Below are 21,170 nucleotides of genomic sequence, written 5' to 3' on the forward strand. Positions count from 1 at the left end.
GAAATTGAGCAAGTTGAGGTGACTAAACTTCTTGGAGTAACCCTGGATTGTAAACTGTCATGGTCAAATCATATTGCTACAACAGTAGCTAACATGGGGAGAAGTCTGTGCGTAATAAAGCGCTACTCTGCCTTCTTAACAGCACTATCAACAAGGCAGGTCCTACAGGCCCTAGTTTTGTTGCTCCTGGACTACTGTTCAGTCGTGTGGTCAGGTGCCACAAAGAGGGACTTAGGAAAATTACAATTGGCTCAGAACAGGGCAGCACAGCTGGCCCTTAGATGTACACAGAGAGCTAACATTAATAATATGTATTTAAATCTCTCCTGGCTCAAAGTGGAGGAGAAACTGACTTCATCACTACTTGTATTTGTGAGAGGTATTGACATGTTGAATGCACTGTGCTGTCTGTTTGAACTACTTGCACACAGCTCGGACACCCATGCATACCCCACAAGACATGCCACCAGAGGTCTCTTCATGGTCCCCAAGTCCAGAACAGACTATGGGAGGCGCACAGTACTACATAGAGCCATGACTACATGGAACTCTATTCCACATCAAGTAACTCTTGCAAGCAGTAAAATGTGATTTAAAAAACAGATACAAATACACCTTATGGAACAGCGGGGACTGTGAAGCAACACAAACATAGGCACAGACACATGCATACAAACACACAATAACATACACATTATACACACACGAACACAAGGATTTTGTGTTGTAGATATGTGGTAGTAGAGTAGGGGCCTGAGGGCACACACTTAATGTGTTGTGAAATCTGTTGTGAATGTATTGTAATGTTTTTAAAATTGTAACTGCCTTCATTTTGCTGGACCCCAAGAAGAGTAGCTGTTGCCTTGGCAGCAGCTAATGGGGATCCATAATAAATGAAAATGCAAATACAAATCTGTGGTGCCGAGACCAGTATTCTTGTCTTCGTGGGACATCTGTTACACTCCTTTGCTTTTGAATTAGCTGCATCCTCAGCCGCGATACTACAGAACACAGCATTGATTTCCATACTCTGGCTTTTGACATTAAATTGCACGAGTGAGGGGGAGTGTGAGTGGGTGAGAGAGTGAGAGAGTGAGACGCTATTTCGGCGCCTGCCTCTTTACCGCTGTCTTGGCCGGCAGGTTGGAGAATTCATTTGGTAAAAGTAAATAACTCATTTCTCCTCAAAAGAGCCTTGGAGGTCTGCTTATCACAACACTCATTTGTGGAGTGGAGCTACTGCATGAGGAGTGAAAAGCCAGGGAAAACCCAGACTCATGCATACACACACTGTTCTCTGTGGCTTTGGGCAAGGGGTTTGAAACCACACTTCAGTGGTTCGCATTCTGGGTTGTACATTTCCACAGTAAACCATAGACCATACCATTTTCTACGATAAACCAGGTCTTAATGAGCTCTTGGTTGGGAGCTGTCTGTGCCTCTATAACTCTGTATTTACTGCAAACCTGGACTGTATCTATTTACCCATACTGTACTTCTTCTGCCATTTAAAAACAGAGGAATGCATAATACAAACCATGTTAACAGTATGCAAGTGAGTCATAGCGTGCTGTATTTTAGAGGCTGTGGATTGATATGGGGGTGTTGGAGGGATGCAGAGATGATGAGGGGGTGGGGTTAGTGGTAGGGGGTGGTTGGAGGGATGCAGAGATGATGAGGGGGGTGGGGTCGTGGTAGGGGGTGGTTGTTGTATCCCAAGCCTTAACTTTTAACTTCTACTGTCTGAAGTGGAGGAGGCACTGAGCAGCTCCCACTGAAGTGTCAGTCCTCCTGAGAACTGTTTACACTCAGAAGGACTAGGAGACTGTCTGCAGCCCACCTGTCAGGAGAGGCCCTACTGGAGCACAAACACACCAACCACATCGATGGAGACAGGTACAGATGAAGGGAGAGGGAGAGGGAAAGCATTTTAAAGATAGCTTTGTTGAGTCAGATAGAGAAGAAAAGAGAGAATGGCTGAACGAAAGAGGAGGGAAAGAGAGCATGTATGAGAAAGATGGAGCGGAAGAGAAAGAGTGACCAAGAGAACAGGAAAATTAATTGTTCCCTGGGCCCCATGCAGCGGCAATAAGCAATGGCGATAGAGTGAGATTCAACAGCTAGATCTAATAAAACAGGTGATAGTGCATTCGTAATTGAACATGCCATTGTGTTATGGCTCCCAGTCTCTCCCTGTGCGCCTATCGCAGACCTTAATTATTCAACAGCTGCTTTAGATGCCAAATGAGACACATTAACTATATTGTTCCAACTCTGCCTCAGCCTTTCCTGCTGTTTCTTTAACTGCTGTGGGTGTGAAAGTGAGTATGTGACTGCCTGTATGCGTGTGTGTGTGTGTGTGTGTGTGTGTGTGTGTGTGTGTGCACAGTGTGCACATGTGTAGATAGGGAAAGGAGTGGGCGCAAAGGTCCTCTCTGGCAAACTACAGATCAGCACAAACCACTGATTTCTCTATCATTAACTATGAATGAACAAAGAATACACCTGCCAACCGTATTTGATAATGCAGGGACATACTGCACAGTACAGTCAGCCTAAGGAAGAGTAGGAATGACTGGGAAGCACAAAGGGAGAAGTGTTTGCTCTTGCAATCTCAATGACACATTTGGAGGATATTGAAAAGCCACTTGTAATTCCCCCGGCGTGCTCGTTAGCAGCAGGCGAGGACGTGTTAATGAACATGTGCTAATTTATCACAGCTCATATCCCCAGCAGGGCAGGCTATGGCTGAGACAGCAACCCAAGGTTCACTTAATTTGCCTGTTCATGGTCTCTCCCCACTGGGCACAGACGTCAATTCAACGTCTATTCCACGTTGGTTCATAGTAATTTCATTGAAATTACGTGGAAACAACGTTGATTCAACCAGGGTGTGCCCATTGGGTCAATGCACACACACATCAGAGAGAAGCACCACCGTATGGGTCCACTTTGATATTCTACTCCCCTCAGCTATTACTGCCAGCATGCCTGTCCATGTGATATTTACCAATGAAATGAGAAGGGTGTCTCTGATTGCTGAGCAGTAAGAGCTGTAAGAACACAGAGGTGTGAAAGGATGAAATGCTGCAGGACCACACCAGGGTCTAAGATCAGCAAAGCAACTCAGTCAGAATCCGCCTTGGTTCAACACTCAGAAAGAATCAGCCTTGGTTCAACACTCAGAAAGAATCAGCCTTGGTTCAACACTCAGAGAGTGCATCTCTCTGGGACAGATGGACAGTACAGAGGGAAGAAAGGTCACAGGGGCAGGTGTGCCCACATCTCTGTCTGTATTAATATGTGGCTTGTGTCACAGCAGTGCAGAGAGAGAGAGAAACAAAGAAAGGTTGGTCTGAGGAGAGAGAGAGAGAGAGAGAGAGAGAGAGAGAGAGAGAGAGAGAGAGAGAGAGAGAGAGAGAGAGAGAGAGAGAGAGAGCGGCTAGTCTGAGCTGAGAGAGAAGGGCCTGGGGAGGCCAGAGAAGAACGTTCATTAATGAGAATGAGACTAGGTGGGAGACAGCCAGGGTGTGTGTGTGTGTGTTTGTGTGTGTGTGTGTGTGCAAGTTCTTAAAGGTCCAATACAGCCGTTTTTTTTTCCAAAATCAAATCATTTCTGGGTAACAATTACAACTAGCTCTCACAGTATCACGTCAGAATATTGGTTTGGGATAGGCTTAAAAACAAAAATCTCAAAAACAACTTTCTATCGCTGGATTCGAACTTGCAACCTTTGTAATCAGAGAAAGATGCTTACGCCCAAACATACAGCCTTGCTCGTCTATATACCCCTCTCCTTGGAAGTCTGCAGTACTTGTGTTTGAAAGACTTCAGCCACCCTCGAGCAGTGCTCTGTAATGAAGGAAGATGTTAGTGAGCTGTCACCCCCTGAAAACTGTCATCCTCATGACCCGGCCCAGCGCTCCACACACTACTGCCTGTCACTCTGATGACTCTAACAAAGACACTCCGGTGTCTGCTCCCTCACAAGCATGCACACACACACACACACACACACACACACACGTCATGCACCCATTATTTTAGAGGAGGCACGAAGTACGTGAGAATGTTGGGGGGATTTTTCATACACAGCTTTTTCCTGCAATCTAATTCTATGTAAAAAAATATCAAAAATGTTCTGTACCAGGGGTGTAGTGCTGCCGGAGCGTGGAGGATGGCGCTCTATCACTTTTTTCAATTTGAGAATACACTATTGCACGGAGGTGGTAGAACTATTTCTGGAAAATGTATTCTAAAAAATCTAAATAAATTGTATTTAATTACCACAAAAACTCCATGTAAACGATAGAATGACAAACCAAATAAATATGAATAGCAGCCTAGAGGTAAATGGTGGTTTCCTCCCTGTCTTCTCTCTAGCGGTGGCGAGAATGATGAAGAACTATACTGAAAAAAAATATAAACACAATATGCAACAATTTCAAAGATTTTACTGAGTTACAGTACATAGAAGGAAATCCGTGAATTGAAACAAATTCATTAGGCCCTAATCTATGGATTTCACATGATTGGGCAGGGGCACAGCCATGTGTGGGCCTGGGAGGGCATAGGCCCACTTACTGGGGAGCCAGACCCAGCCAATCAGAATGAGTTTTTCACCACAAAAGGGCTTTATTACAGACAGAAATACTCCTCAGCACCCTCCCTCCGCCTCCTCAGACGATCCCGCAGGTGAAAAAAATGGATGTGGAGGTCCTGGGCTGGCGTGGTTACATGTGGTCTGCGGTTGTGAGGCCGGTTGGATGTACTGCCAAATTCTCTAAAACGACGGCTTATGGTAGAGAAATTAACATTAAATTCTCTAGCAACAGCTCTGTTGGACATTCCTGCAGTAAGCATGCCAATTGCACGCTCCCCTTAAAACTTGAGACATCTGTGGCATTGTGTTGTGTGACAAAACTGCACATTTTAGAGTGGACTTTTATTGTCCCCAGCACAAGGTGCACGTGTGTAATGATCAACACCATTATCCCAGAAACCATAGACCCACTCCAATTTGCATACCACTCCAACAGATCCACAGATGATGCAATCTCTATTGCACTCCACACTGCCCTTTTCCACCTGGACAAGAGGAACACCTACATGAGAATGCTATTCATTGACTACAGCTCAGCGTTCAACACCATAGTGCCCTCAAAGCTCATCAATAATCTAAGGACCCTGGGACTAAACACCTCCCTCTGCAACTGGATCCTTGACTTCCTGATGGGCCGCCCCCAGGTGGTAAGGGTAGGTAACAACACATCTGCCACGCTGATTCTCAACAAGGGGGCCCCTCAGGGGTGCGTGCTCAGTCCCCTCATGTACTCCTTGTTCACCCATGACTGGATGGCCAGGCATGACTCCAACACCATCATTAAGTTTGCCGACGACACAACAGTGGTAGGCCTGATCACCGACAACGATGAGACAGCCTATAGGGAGGAGGTCAGAGACCTGGCCATGTGGTGCAAGGATAACAACCTCTCCCTCATCGTGATCAAGACAAAGGAGATAATTGTGGACTACAGGAAAAAAAAGAGGACTGAGCACGCCCCCATTCTCATCGACTGCGCTGTAGTGGAACAGGTTGAGAGCTTCAAGTTCCTTGGTGTCCACATCACCAACAAACTATCATGGTCCAAACACACCAAGACAGTCGTGAAGAGGGCACGACAAAGCCTATTCCCCCTCAGGAGACAGAAAAGATTTGGCATGGGTCCTCAGATACTCAAAAAATTATACAGCTGCACCATCGAGAGCTTCCTGACTGGTTGCATCACTGCCTGGTATGGCAACTGGTATGGCAACTGCTCGGCCTCCGACCGCAAGGCACTACAGAGGGTAGTGTGTACGGCCCAGTACATCACTGGGGCCAAGCTTCCTGCCATCCAGGACCTCTATGCCAGGCGGTGTCAAAGACTCTAGCCATCCTAGTCATAGACTGTTCTCTCAGCTACCGCATGGCAAGCTGTACCGGAGCGCCAAGTCTAGGTCCAAAAGGCTTCTTAACAGCTTCTACCCCCAAGCCATAAGACTCCTGAACAGGTAATCATGGCTACCCGGACTATTAACATTTTATTTGATTTTATTTGATCAGTTTCTTGATATGCCACACCGAGCCGGCATGGTGGAAAGATCTGCTGTTCTGCCCTTGAGCAAGGCAGTTAACCCCTAACAACAACTGCTCCCCGGGCACCGATGACGTGGACCTCGGTTAAGGCAGCCCCCAACACATCTCTGATTCAGATGGGTTGGGTTAAATGCTGAAAACACATTTCGGTTGAATGCGTTCAGTTGTGCAACTGACTAGGTATCCCCTTTCCCAATACAATGAAATGCCTACTAGCAATAACGCTCCCGTCGCAAACAGTACAATGATATTAAGCTGTAGGTATTTACATAAGGCTATAGCCTACAAATAGCCATACCATGTAGTTGTAGGCTATAGGCCTACTGCAAATTATTGTTGTTTGTTCCTGAACTGACCGAATGTGCAGAGCTATCCTTCAGCACCACAAGTTGGTTAAACTTCTTTAACATCATTGCACGATCCTGGTGTTGTCCTTTCAGCACCACGAAGGGTGCTCCAATCGATTAAAATGACATCTCATCAAGATCTGTTGTCTACGCCTAATAGTCCTACTCATCAGTTATTATTATTATTACAAATAGAAGATTGTCACTTCTCACCATGTTGCTTGTTTAGTAAAGTTAGATCAAAGCTGAATCATTGTCTGGCAAGATCACATAATGATTAATTTGCATTTTACATAACAGAACCGAATATACATCGGAAGTTTACATACACCATAGCCAAATACATTTAAACTCAGTTTTTCACAATTCCTGACATTTAATCCTAGTAAAAATTCCCTGTTTTAGGTCAGTTAGGATCACCACTTTATTTTAAGGATGTGAAATGTCAGAATAATAGTAGAGAGAATGAATTATTTCAGCTTTTATTTCTTTAATCACATTCCCAGTGGGTCAGAGGTTTACACACACTCAATTAGTATTTGGTAGCATTGCCTTTAAATTGTTTAACTTGGGTCAAACGTTTCGGGTAGCCTTCCACAAGCTTCCCACAATAAGTTGGGTGAATTTTGGCCCATTCCTCCTGACAGAGCTGGTGTAACTGAGTCAGGTTTGTAGGCCTCCTTGCTCGCACATGCTTTTTCAGTTCTGCCCACACATTTTCTATAGGATTGAGGTCAGGGCTTTGTGATGGCCACTCCAATACCTTGACTTTGTTGTCCTTAAGCCATTTTGCCACAACTTTGGAAGTATGCTTGGGGTCATTGCCCAATTGGAAGATCCATTTGCGACCAAGCTTTAACTTCCTGACTGATGTCTTGAGATGTTGCTTCAATATATCCACATAATTTTCCTTCCTCATGATGCAAACCGTAGTCTGGCTTTTTTATTGTGGTTTTGGAGCAGTGGTTTCTTCCTTGCTGAGAGGCCTTTCAGGTTATGTCGATATAGGACTCGTTTTACTGTGGATATAGATGCTTTTGTACCTGTTTCCTCCAGCATCTTCACAAGGTCCTTTGCTGTTGTTCTGGGATTGATTTGCACTTTTCGCACCAAAGTACGTTCATCTCTAGGCGACAGAACGCGACTCCTTCCTGAGCGGTATGACGGCTGCGTGGTCCCATGGTGTTTATACTTGCGTAGTATTGTTTGTACAGATGAACATGGTACCTTCAGGCGTTTGGAAATTGCTCCCAAGGATGAACCAGACTTGTGTAGGTCTGGCTGATTTATTTTGATTTTCCCATGATGTCAAGCAAAGAGGCACTGAGTTTGAAGGTAGGCCTTGAAATACATCCACAGGTACACCTCCAATCGACTCAAATGATGTCAATTAGCCTATCAGAAGCTTCTAAAGCCATGACATCATTTTCTGGAACTTTCCAAGCTGTTTAAAGGCACAGTCAACTTAGTGTATGTAAACTTCTGACCCACTGGAATTGTGATACAGTGAATTATAAGTGAAATAATCTGTCTGTTAACAATTGTTGGAAAGATTACTTGTGTCATGCACAAAGTAGATGTCCTAACCGACTTGCCAAAACTATAGTTCGTTAACAAGAGTGGTTGAAAAACGAGTTTTAATGACTCCAACCTAAGTGTATGTAAACTTCCGACTTCAACTGTATTACCATAGCTTAGTAGGCCTACTGTTACACCAAAAACACTTCCTCATTTCTAGTAAGATTTTAGGATGGTTAGCTGAAGCTGAATAGTTTTTTTTTTTTTTCACATGCGCCAAAACTCAACAGTGCGCGCCACTAGGCAGGAAATATGCTTTGATTTAAACAAACTACAAGAAAGGCTAATAGTTTGTTAACACCATCTGCCCTAATTTGCTCACGAAACAGTAATTCAAGAAGATCTAAATGCATATTCCCATGAAACTGATTGAGATCAATCAAATGATTGGCATGGAGATGCAGTTTGGACATTTCACCAGTAAACCATAAATAATTATAATTCACGATTGACAGTGATGATGGCCTATTTTTAAATTAGGTAGCCTATGCCTAACTTGGTGTTTGAGGGTATTAAAAATATACATTTTTCTTGAGACAGTATGTGTGGGTCAGACGTGTCATGTGTCAAATGTGCATCGGTTGGACGGAGTCAGGCGCAGGACACAGAACTGAGTACACGACATACTTTACTCTAAAAAAACTAACACTAATTTCCACACAGGGAAAACACACCAGCTCACAAAAGTGTATGACACAACACAACAAACAAACACTCACAAAACCATGTTGGAACCAGAGGGTTAAATAGGGAAATAATCATAATGCAATGGGAGCCAGGTGTGTACAAACAAGACAAAACAAATGGAAAACAGAAACGTAGATCGGTGGCAGCTAGAAAGCCGGTGACGACGACCGCCGATAGCCGCCCGCACAAGGAGAGGCACCAACTTCGGCGGAAGTCGTGACAAGACGTTGCAATTGGAGAATGTATTTTATGCATATTCTATAATGATAAGCTATTCAGGTGGATACATCTGTCGGTGCAAAAAAAAAAAAAACACCACTGCTTGTCATTATAATCAGGGTGTCATTCTGACTGTTGTAAATCACACATCTCATTATACTGCACTAACATGCCTACCCACTGGGCACAGACGTCAGTTCAACATCTAGTTTTGATGTGCATTTGGTTTATTTGTCAACTAATGTGAATTCAATGTGAAGTCAACAAAAAAATAAGTTATGTTGAAAATATATACGAAATTCCCTTACATTGACGACTTTTTGCAAATCCTATCAGTTTTCCAGGTTGATTCAATGTCATCACATATCATTTTTTGTGGGGCGTCATAGAGCCAAACGGAGAACAATCAGATTTACTTTAATCAAACTGACTCAGTGACTGGAAGTACTCTGTCTGTCTGTCTGTCTCGCTCTCCTGCTCCGTCATAACCACTCATTCACAAGTTGGGTTATCATGCACAGAACTGACAATACACAAAGCAAATGTGTGTGTGTGCGTGCGTGTTTGCGTGCATCCATGCGTGCGAATGCACAAACAACTGATTTGTGTCACAGTCACAGAAATGTATGTATCCCCCAGCTGACGACGTTGGGAACTAAACACTGTCTGTCACAGCACATTTAGACCGGGGAGTTGGTTTAGTGCTGGTTGCTGTGTGTCTCCACTGCCAGTCCCTGGAGAGCAGTGGGACCAACCCACATTATGATTAATAAAGAGACAATGAGTGTGATCTGTCACACAGGCTCGTTTACGGTGCTGCCTGCATGCCAGCCGACCAGCCTGCCTGGGTTACACTTCCCTGCAGCTTTTTACAGAATCCCAAACAAACAAACACAAACTCTAGAGTCAAAAGAAACGAACAGCAACCCAAAACCAACATGTAAAAACATCCACCTGAGATTTGGTGGTTGGTGTTTGGTGCTCTGCACTAGAACAAGGCGCTTCACACTGCATTCACCTCTCATCTGTTGTTATTCTTTGTGTCAACAGCAGGCCAAACTACAGAAGAGGAGTACATCCCAAATGGCACCCTATTCCCTTTATATTGCACTACTTTTGTAGCGTGGTAATATTTGATATGTATACATATTACAGTGGGGAAGAAAAGTATTTAGTCAATCAATCAATTTTCAATCAATTTTATTTTATATAGCCCTTCGTACATCAGCTAATATCTCGAAGTGCTGTACAGAAACCCAGCCTAAAACCCCAAACAGCTAGTAATGCAGGTGTAGAAGCACGGTGGCTAGGAAAAACTCCCTAGAAAGGCCAAAACCTAGGAAGAAACCTAGAGAGGAACCAGGCTATGAGGGGTGGCCAGTCCTCTTCTGGCTGTGCCGGGTGGAGATTATAACAGAACCATACCAAGATGTTCAAAAATGTTCATAAGTGACAAGCATGGTCAAATAATAATCAGGAATAAATCTCAGTTGGCTTTTCATAGCCGATCATTAAGAGTTGAAAACAGCAGGTCTGGGACAGGTAGGGGTTCCATAACCGCAGGCAGAACAGTTGAAACTGGAATAGCAGCAAGGCCAGGCGGACTGGGGACAGCAAGGTGTCAGCATGCCCGGTAGTCCTGACGTATGGTCCTAGGGCTCAGGTTCTCAGAGAGAAGAGAGAACGAGAGAATTAGAGAGAGCATACTTAAATTCACACAGGACACTGGATAAGACAGGAGAAGTACTCCAGGTATAACCAACTAACCCCAGCCCCCCGACACATAAACTACTGCAGCATAAATACTGGAGGCTGAGACAGGAGCGGTCCGAAGACACTGTGGCCCCATCCGAAGAAACCCCGGACAGGGCCAAACAGGAAGGATATAACCCCACCCACTCTGCCAAAGCACAGCCCCCGCACCACTAGAGGGATATCCTCAACCACCAACTTACAATCCTGAGACAAGGCCGAGTATAGCCCACAGAGGTCTCCACCACAGCACAAACCAAGGGGGGGCGCCAACCCAGACAGGAAGATCACGTCAGTAACTCAACCCACTCAAGTGACGCACCCCTCCTAGGGACGGCATGAAAGAGCACCAGCAAGCCAGTGACTCAGCCCCTGTAACAGGGTTAGAGGCAGAGAACCCCAGTGGAGAGAGGGGAACCGGCCCGGCAGAGACAGCAAGGGCTGTTCGTTGCTCCAGAGCCTTTCCGTTCACCTTCACACTCCTGGGCCAGACTACACTCAATCATATGACCTACTGAAGAGATAAGTCTTCAGTAAAGACTTAAAGGTTGAGACCGAGTCTGCGTCTCTCACATGGGTAGGCAGACTGTTCCATAAAAATGGAGATCTATAGGAGAAAGCCCTGCCTCCCGCTGTTTGCTTAGAAATTCTAGGGACAATTAGGAGGCCTGCGTCTTGTGACCGTAGCGTACGTATTGGTATGTACGGCAGGACCAACTCGGAAAGATAGGTAGGAGCAAGCCCATGTAACGCTTTATAGGTTAACAGTAAAACCTTGAAATCAGCCCTTGCCTTAACAGGAAGCCAGTGTACGGAAGCTAGCACTGGAGTAATATGATCAAATTTCTTGGTTCTAGTCAGGATTCTAGCAGCCGTATTTAGCACTAACTGAAGTTTATTTAGTGCTTTATCTGGGTAGCCGGAAAGTAGAGCATTGCAGTAGTCTAACCTAGAAGTAACAAATGCATGGATTAATTTTTCTGCATCATTTTTGGACAGAACATTTCTGATTTTTGCAATGTTACGTAGATGGAAAAAAGCTGTCCTTGAAACAGTCTTGATATGTTCGTCAAAAGAGAGATCAGGGTCAAGAGTAACGCCGAGGTCCTTCACAGTTTTATTTGAGACGACTTTACAACCATCAAGATGAATTGTCAGATTTAACAGAAGATCTCTTTGTTTCTTGGGACCTAGAACAAGCATCTCTGTTTTGTCCGAGTTTAAAAGTAGAAAGTTTTCAGCCATCCACTTCCTTATGTCTGAAACACAGGCTTCTAGCGAGGGCAATTTTGGGGCTTCACCATGTTTCATTGAAATGTACAGCTGTGTGTCATCCGCATAGCAGTGAAAGTTAACATTATGTTTTCGAATAACATCCCCAAGAGGTAAAATATATAGTGAAAACAATAGTGGTCCTAAAACGGAACCTTGAGGAACACCGAAATGTACAGTTGATTTGTCGGAGGACAGACCATTCACAGAGACAAACTGATATCTTTCCGACAGGTAAGATCTAAACCAGGCCAGAACTTGTCCGTGTAGACCAATTTGGGTTTCCAGTCTCTCCAAAAGAATGTGGTGATCGATGGTGTCAAAGGCAGCACTAAGGTCTAGTAGCACGAGGACAGATGCAGAGCCTCGGTCTGACGCCATTAAAAGGTCATTTACCACCTTCACAAGTGCAGTCTCAGTGCTATGATGGGGTCTAAAACCAGACTGAAGCATTTCGTATACATTGTTTGTCTTCAGAAAGGCAGTGAGTTGCTGCGCAACAGCTTTTCTAAAATTTTTGAGAGGAATGGAAGATTCGATATAGGCCGATAGTTTTTATATTTTCCGGGTCAAGGTTTGGCTTTTTCAAGAGAGGCTTTATCACTGCCACTTTTAGTGAGTTTGGTACACATCCGGTGGATAGAGAGCTGTTTATTATGTTCAACATAGGAGGGCCAAGCACAGGAAGCAGCTCCTTCAGCAGTTTAGTAGGAATAGGATCCAGTATGCAGCTTGAAGGTTTAGAGGCCATGATTATTTTCATCATTGTGTCAAGAGATATAGTACTAAAACACTTAAGTGTCTCTCCCGATCCCAGGCCCTCGCAGAGCTGTGCAGATCCAGGACAGCTAAGCCCTGGAGGAATACGCAGATTCAAAGAGGAGTCCGTAATTTGCTTTCTAATGGTCATGATCTTTTCCTCAAAGAAGTTCATGAATTTATTACTGCTGAAGTGAAAGCCATCCTCTCTTGGGGAATGCTGCTTTTTAGTTAGCTTTGCAACAGTATCAAAAAGAAATTTTGGATTGTTCTTATTTTCCTCGATTAAGTTGGAAAAGTAGGATGATCGAGCAGCAGTGAGGGCTCTTCGGTACTGCACGGTACTGTCTTTCCAAGCTAGTCGGAAGACTTCCAGTTTGGTGTGGCGCCATTTCCGTTCCAATTTCCTGGAAGCTTGCTTCAAAGCTCGGGTATTTTCTGTATACCAGGGAGCTAGTTTCTTATGACAAATGTTTTTCGTTTTTAGGGGTGCAACTGCATCTAGGGTATTGCGCAAGGTTAAATTGAGTTCCTCAGTTAAGTGGTTAACTGATTTTTGTCCTCTGACGTCCTTGGGTAGGCAGAAGGAGTCTGGAAGGGCATCAAGGAATTTTTGTGTTGTCTGAGAATTTATAGCACGACTTTTGATGCTCCTTGGTTGGGGTCTGAGCAGATTATTTGTTGCGATTGCAAACGTAATAAAATGGTGGTCCGATAGTCCAGGATTTTGTGGAAAAACATTAAGATCTACAACATTTATTCCATGGGACAAAACTAGGTCCAGAGTATGACTGTGGCAGTGAGTAGGTCCAGAGACATGTTGGACAAAACCCACTGAGTCGATGATGGCTCCGAAATACTTTTGGAGTGGGTCTGTGGACTTCTCCATGTGAATATTAAAATCACCAAAAATTAGAATATGATCTGCTATGACTACAAGGTCTGATAGGAATTCAGGAAACTCAGAGAGGAACGCTGTATATGGCCCAGGAGGCCTGTAAACAGTAGCTATAAAAAGTGATTGAGTAGGCTGCATAGATTTCATGACTAGAAGCTCAAAAGACGAAAAGTCAGCCACCAATTGTGCAAGTTCTCCCACTTAAAAAGATGAGAGAGGCCTGTAATTTTCATCATAGGTACACGTCAACTATGACAGACAAAATGAGAATTTTTTTCTCCAGGAAATCACATTGTAGGATTTTTAATGAATTTATTTGCAAATTATGGTGGAAAATAAGTATTTGGTCAATAACAAAAGTTTCTCAATATTTTGTTATATACCCTTTGTTGGCAATGACACAGGTCAAACGTTTTCTGTAAGTCTTCACAAGGTTTTCACACACTGTTGCTGGTATTTTGGCCCATTCCTCCATGCAGATCTCCTCTAGAGCAGTGATGTTTTGGGGCTGTCGCTGGGCAACACAGACTTTCAACTCCCTCCAAAGAGTTTCTATGGGGTTGAGATCTGGAGACTGGCTAGGCCACTCCAGGACCTTGAAATGCTTCTTACGAAGCCACTCCTTCGTTGCCCGGGCGGTGTGTTTGGGATCATTGTCATGCTGAAAGACCCAGCCACGTTTCATCTTCAATGCCCTTGCTGATGGAAGGAGGTTTTCACTCAAAATCTCACGATACATGGCCCCATTCATTCTTTCCTTTACACGGATCAGTCGTCCTGGTCCCTTTGCAGAAAAAACAGCCCCAAAGCATGATGTTTCCCACCCCCATGCTTCACAGTAGGTATGGTGTTCTTTGGATGCAACTCAGCATTCTTTGTCCTCCAAACACGACGAGTTGAGTTTTTACCAAAAAGTTCTATTTTGGTTTCATCTGACCATATGACATTCTCCCAATCCTCTTCTGGATCATCCAAATGCACTCTAGCAAACTTCAGACGGGCCTGGACATGTACTGGCTTAAGCAGGGGGGACACATCTGGCACTGCAGGATTTGAGTCCCTGGCAGCGTAGTGTGTTACTGATGGTAGGCTTTGTTACTTTGGTCCCAGCTCTCTGCAGGTCATTCACTAGGTCCCCCGTGTGGTTCTGGGATTTTTGCTCACCGTTCTTGTGATCATTTTGACCCCACGGGGTGAGATCTTGCGTGGAGCCCCAGATCGAGGGAGATTATCAGTGGTCTTGTATGTCTTCCATTTCCTAATAATTGCTCCCACAGTTGATTTCTTCAAACCAAGCTGCTTACCTATTGCAGATTCAGTCTTCCCAGCCTGGTCCAGGTCTACAATTTTGTTTCTGGTGTCCTTTGACAGCTCTTTGGTCTTGGCCATAGTGAAGTTTGGAGTGTGACTGTTTGAGATTGTGGACAGGTGTCTTTTATACTGATAACAAGTTCAAACAGGTGCCATTAATAAAGGTAACGAGTGGAGGACAGAGGAGCCTCTTAAAGAAGAAGTTACAGGTCTGTGAGAGCCAGAAATCTTGCTTGTTTGTAGGTGACCAAATACTTATCTTCCACCATAATTTGCAAATAAATTCATTAAAAATCCTACAATGTGATTTTCTGGAATTTGTACCTATGATGAAAATTACAGGCCTCTCTCTTCTTTTTAAGTGGGAGAACTTGCAGAATTGGTGGCTGACTAAATACTTTTTTCCCCCACTGTATATCTACCTCCTATGTGACTTGTGATAAGACTATGCAATTAATATGTTAACAAAGTATATTGCAGTGGGCTAAATCAGGGTCACACAGAGTGTTTCTTGGTAGTCTTAAACAAATCTACCTTGAAACAAAAGTATACACCTCACACACATGGTTATGGGCTTAAAAAAAAGAAGACACCTGTACCATGTTAGATACAGAGTTGAAATGTATTAAATTGTTTAGTTTGCATCCCAATATTACACTTTATATACATCACAGAAGACTGAAATATAACAAACAGTTTGACATAGAAACACCACATTTTCGGCTGTTTAAAAAAAATAATGTTTATTAATGATTAAATTATGAAAAATACTAATAACATTCCACCCATGAGGCCACTAGGTACATTGACTGCAGGAAAGGGCTACATGAATTATCTGACTCCATAAAGATGATTTAGAAATATGCAAGAGACTATAGTTGAGTTACAGTAATATGTCATCAAGAAAGGTCTGAGAATGGAATTCTAAATACAAGTAGATTTAATATCATTGTAAAATAAATGAATTCACATACAAGGCATAAAGCTTAAGTTACAAAGCATTAACAAACATTGCAAGGCATTATTCTAGGCATGATCAGAGAGAGAGAGAGAGAGAAGTCAGCCTGAAAGGCCATGCTCCAAGACTCCCTGGAGTGGAGAGAGAAAGAAAGAGAGAGTGTATCTCACCAGTGCAGGTCAGGAACAAAAGAGAAAGAGACAATGAATCTAAGACCCTTTTATAAGCATCGGAGTTGTTTGGGGGCTGGGCCACATTACACTTTTGATCAAGGACCATTGGGCTCTGGTCAAAAGTAGCACTGTTCCATTTGGGATGTTTGGCCAGGAGTACATCTCCAACAAAGCCACTGGGAGATTGTATTTGAATTTACTCTGCAGACACTCCCCCATCCCATGAGTCATCACAACCAAACCCCTCTGTTCATTCAGGGAAGCCCTTATTATGAACCTCGCATTCACTATATGGAATGTATGAATTGAAAGCCTCATTCAAGCCTCTGTTGGTATGTACCTACTCCAGCTGGGTTTTGATCTCTCATTCATTTGTAATCATAAAATCATATGCTCACTTATTGAGCAAGTATGTCGCCAGGTGTAAACATCTGAATACAGTACACACATGAACGCACACACGCACGCATGCACACACTCGCACACACTCACATACACTGTAATTCATGGCAACATCCCACTTCCTTGACCTAGTTCTGTGCTAATCATCCATAATGCAGTACGGGTTTATTAACATGGCTGGGTTTGAACAGAGAGAGGGGGAGAGAGGGAGAGAGAGCGAGAGCAGAGAGAGAGAGAGAGAAAGAGAGAGCGCGAGAGACAGAGAGAGAGAGAGACAGAGAGAGAGAGAGAGAGAGAGAGAGAGAGAGAGAGAGACAGAGAGAGAGAGCAGAGAGAGAGAGAGAGAGAGAGACAGAGAGAGAGAGAGAGAGGAGTGAGAGAGACAGAGAGAGAGAGAGAGAGAGAGAGAGAGAGACAGAGAGAGAGCAGAGAGAGAGAGAGAGAGAGAGAGAGAGAGACAGAGAGAGAGACAGAGAGAGAGAGAGAGAGAGAGAGAGAGAGAGAGAGAGAGAGAGAGAGAGAGAGAGAGAGAGAGAGAGAGAGAGAGAGAGAGAGAGAGAGAGAGAGACGACAGAGAGAGAGAGAGAGAGAGAGAGAGAGAGAGAGAGAGAGAGAGAGACAGAGAGAGAGAGAGAGAGAGAGAGAGAGAGAGAGAGAGAGAGAGAGAGAGAGAGAGAGAGAGAGAGACAGAGAGAGACAGAGAGAGAGAGAGAGAGAGAGAGAGAGAGAGAGAGAGAGAGAGAGAGAGAGAGAGACACAGAGAGAGAAGAGAGAGAGAGAGAGAGAGAGAGAGAGAGAGAGAGAGAGAGAGAGAGAGAGAGAGAGACAGAGAGAGAGAGAGAGAGAGAGAGAGAGAGAGAGAGAGAGAGAGAGAGAGAGAGAGAGAGAGAGAGAGAGAGAGAGAGAGAGAGAGAGAGAGAGAGAGAGAGAGAGAGAGAGAGAGAGAGAGAGAGAGAGAGAGAGAGAGAGAGAGAGAGAGAGAGAGAGAGAGAGACAGAGAGAGAGAGAGAGAGAGAGAGAGAGAGAGAGAGAGAGAGAGAGAGAGAGAGAGAGAGAGAGAGAGACAGAGAGAGAGAGAGAGAGAGAGAGAGAGAGAGAGAGAGAGAGCAGAGAGAGAGAGAGAGAGAGAGAGAGAGAGAGAGAGAGAGAGAGAGAGAGAGAGAGAGAGAGAGAGAGAGAGAGAGAGAGAGAGAGAGAGAGAGAGAGAGAGAGAGAGAGAGAGAGAGAGAGAGAGAGAGAGAGAGAGAGAGAGAGAGAGAGAGAGAGAGAGAGAGAGAGAGAGAGAGAGAGAGAGAGAGAGAGAAGAGTCCCCTAAGTAAGCTTGTCCTGGGGCTCTGTTCACAAACACAAACAGACCCCACACAGCCCCAGGACAACAACAACAACAACACAATTAGACCCAACCAAATCATGAGAAAACAAAAGAGAATTACTTGACACATTGGAAAGAACAAACAAAAAAACAGAGCAAACTAGAATGCTATTTGGCCCTAAACAGAGAGTACACAGTGGCAGAATACCTGACCACTGTGACTGACCAAACTTAAGGAAAGCTTTGACTATGTACAGACTCAGTGAGCATAGCCTTGCTATTGAGAAAGGCCGCCGTAGGCAGACCTGGCTCTCAAGAGAAGACAGGCTATGTGCACACTGCCCACAAAATGAGCTGGAAACTGAGCTGCACTTCCTAACCTCCTGCCAAATGTATGACCATATTAGAGACACATATTTCCCTCAGATTACAGCGATCCACAAAGAATTCGAAAACAAACCCAATTTTGATAAACTCCCTTATCTACTGGGTGAAAAACCACAGTGTGCCATCACAGCTGCAAGATTTGTGACCTGTTACCACAAGAAAAGGGCAACCAGTGAAGAACAAACACCATTGTAAATACAACCCATATTTATGTTTATTTATTTTCCCATTTGTACTTTAACTATTTGTACATTGTTACAACACTGTATATATACATAATATGACATTTGAAATGTCTTTATTCTTTTGAAACTTCTGAGTGTAATGTTTACTGTTCATATTTATTGTTTATTTCACTTTTGTTTACTATCTACTTCACTTGCTTTGGCAATGTTAACACACGTTTCTCATGCCAATAAAGCCTTTAAATTGAAATTGAATTGAATTGAGAGATAGAGAGAGAGAGAGAGAGAGAGAGAGAGACAGAGACAGAGAGAGAGAAAGGGATAAAAAGAGAGAGTGAAAGAGAGCAGAGAGATAGAGAGAGAGAAGAGAAAGATAGAGACAGAGAGCACGACTACATGCACACAATAATAGATGCACACAGTAATACGATTATTGTGGATAGTCAGATTAATATAATAGTTAATTGAAAACTTTTACATGCTTTGCAAGAAGAACAATTTCCCTAATAATCCTGTTTACATGGATATATCTCAAATCTGATGGGACTTAAATAAACTCGACAATCAAAATAAACGTTTTACCACAGAGACCATGTTATTTTTGTGTTCGGACAGTTTGTATGTGATTTTTTTTTCTAAGATGCATACTTTCGGGTTTTTTCGAACTCACTTCACTCGCCCATAAGAGGGAGGCTTGCGCTACCGGTGATGGCACAAATACACCCCTGGAACGCTGATTAAGCTGTTTACATGTCCTAATAATTCTAAAGATTGCTCAGAAAACCATGTGTTTTAATCGGCATATGCTTATTTCGATTTTGGCCTTACGCTGATTAAGATAAGCAGGGTAAAGTGTTTACATGACTATTTCCATACTCTGCCTACTGCCATAATCATAGCCGCAAAAGTAGTGCACTGGGCCTTTACTAGTTCTGCATTAGCGGACCAATATAGCCTTCTGTAGGGCAGGCAATTTTTTTTGCATCACCCCCAAACATCTTCCCGCGGCTATGGCCATAATCAATTTAAAATTACATTATAAGTCTGCATGTAAACGTACTCAGAGAGAGAGAGAGTGAGAGAGAGCAAGAGAGAGAGAGACTGATGCTAAATGTGAACCTATTGAAAACTCTACCCTTAATTGTAAGGCTATTCAAAATTCAACCCCACTCTAGATTTGATTGCAGTTGTATTTCTTATGAATCATATAATTATGCTGAATGGATGTGAATAATGAATCAGGCCACAGCTCTTCCACGGTAAGTAGTAGTGAACAGTGAAACCACCTCAGGAAGGCTGCAGTGATCACAGGCCTCCCTGTCTGCAATAAGCACCAGGCTCCACAGCCTGATGGCCAATCTGTAGCCATACTGTCTAGACTAGCCAAGCTCTCCTATGGATTAGCTTATAAACCGCTCTGCGATTTTCTGAATTGTTTGAAGTACTCTATTGAGGCGGTGTAAATAATAAATGTACCCATGACTGTACCCACTCTACCCAGTACCCACTAGACAGTAAGAAAGTCAACTTAATTGACTTCATATGTATCTCCTCTCTCCCTCTCTTTCTCTCTTTCTCTGTTTGTTTGCAGACAGCTTGGCGGCTCCTGTCAATGTGACCATCAAGGCTCTGAAGGCCAACTCTGCTGTGGTGACATGGGACATCCCCGAGGGGGACCCCGTCATCGGATTCGCAATCACACAACAGGTGAGAGAGACAGAGCGCAACGCAGAGGAGGATACACTGACACACACCACACACACAAACACACACACACTCGCCAACAGGAGATTAATTAGTACCTGTCACCAATCGTTACCCACCATTTCTCCGTGGTGTACCCGGCCAGCCGCTTGTTTTGCAGAACCGTTGTGTCACGGGACGTTGTGTTGCCGGGACGATCATGCCAGAGCGCCTGTCTCCTCGACGACGGCAGTGGACGATGACAGCTATGTAAAGAGGGAAAATCAATATTATTTATCCTGGCACACAAAGTCCCTGCACAGCACACATCAATGCTTTGAATATCTCTGAACACACACTCTGTAGTTCAGCGTAGAAATGCAGATGGACAGGTGTGTGGTCAATATGACAGTCAGTGTAGATAACTTGGCCAGTGCTTTCCTCTCCATCTTAAATAAGCATGCCCCATTCAAAAAATTCAGAACTAAGAACAGATATAGCCCCTGGTTCACCCCAGACTTGACTGCCCTTGACCAGCACAAAAACATCCTGTGGCATACTGCATTAGCATCGAACAGCCCCAGCGATATGCAACTTTTCAGGGAAGTCAGGAACCAATATACACAATCAGTTAGGAAAGCAAAGGCTAGCTTTTTCAAACAGAAATTTGCATCCTGTAGCACTAACTCCAAAAAGTTTTGGGACACTGTAAAGTGTCTTTACAGCTACCCACTGCACTGAGGCTAGGAAACACCGATAAATCTACGATAATCAAGAATTTCAATAAGCATTTTGCTACAGCTGGCCATGCTTTCCACCTGGCTACCCCTACCCCGGCCACCAGCTCTGCACCCTCCGCTGCAACTTGCCCATGCCCCCCCCCTTCACCCAAATTCAGATAGCTGATGTCCTGAAAGAGCTGCTAAATCTGGACCCCTACAAATCAGCTGGGCTAGACAATCTGGACCTTTTCTTTCTAAATTAGCCGCCAAAATTGTCGCAACCCCTATTACTAGCCTGTTTAACCTCTCTTTCGTATCGTCTGAGATCCCCAGAGATTGGAAAGCTGCCGCGGTCAGGTATATCTCACTGGTCATCCCCAAAGCCA

General features: G+C 44.0%; 1 protein-coding gene across 3 annotated transcripts in view; it reads left to right on the plus strand.

Annotated features, from left to right (window-relative positions):
• The window catches only part of LOC121538782 (fibronectin type III domain-containing protein 5-like), a 55,699-nt gene that overhangs the window by 14,837 nt on the left and 19,692 nt on the right, over positions 1–21,170 (plus strand). For all 3 annotated transcript variants that reach the window (XM_041846947.2, XM_041846949.2, XM_041846948.2), the window contains exon 2: positions 19,971–20,086. In XM_041846947.2, coding sequence (XP_041702881.1) covers positions 19,971–20,086 — 116 coding nt within the window. The remainder of the gene's footprint in view (positions 1–19,970; positions 20,087–21,170) is intronic.

Source organism: Coregonus clupeaformis, chromosome 25, assembly GCF_020615455.1.
Source record: "Coregonus clupeaformis isolate EN_2021a chromosome 25, ASM2061545v1, whole genome shotgun sequence".
Taxonomy (NCBI): domain Eukaryota; kingdom Metazoa; phylum Chordata; class Actinopteri; order Salmoniformes; family Salmonidae; genus Coregonus; species Coregonus clupeaformis.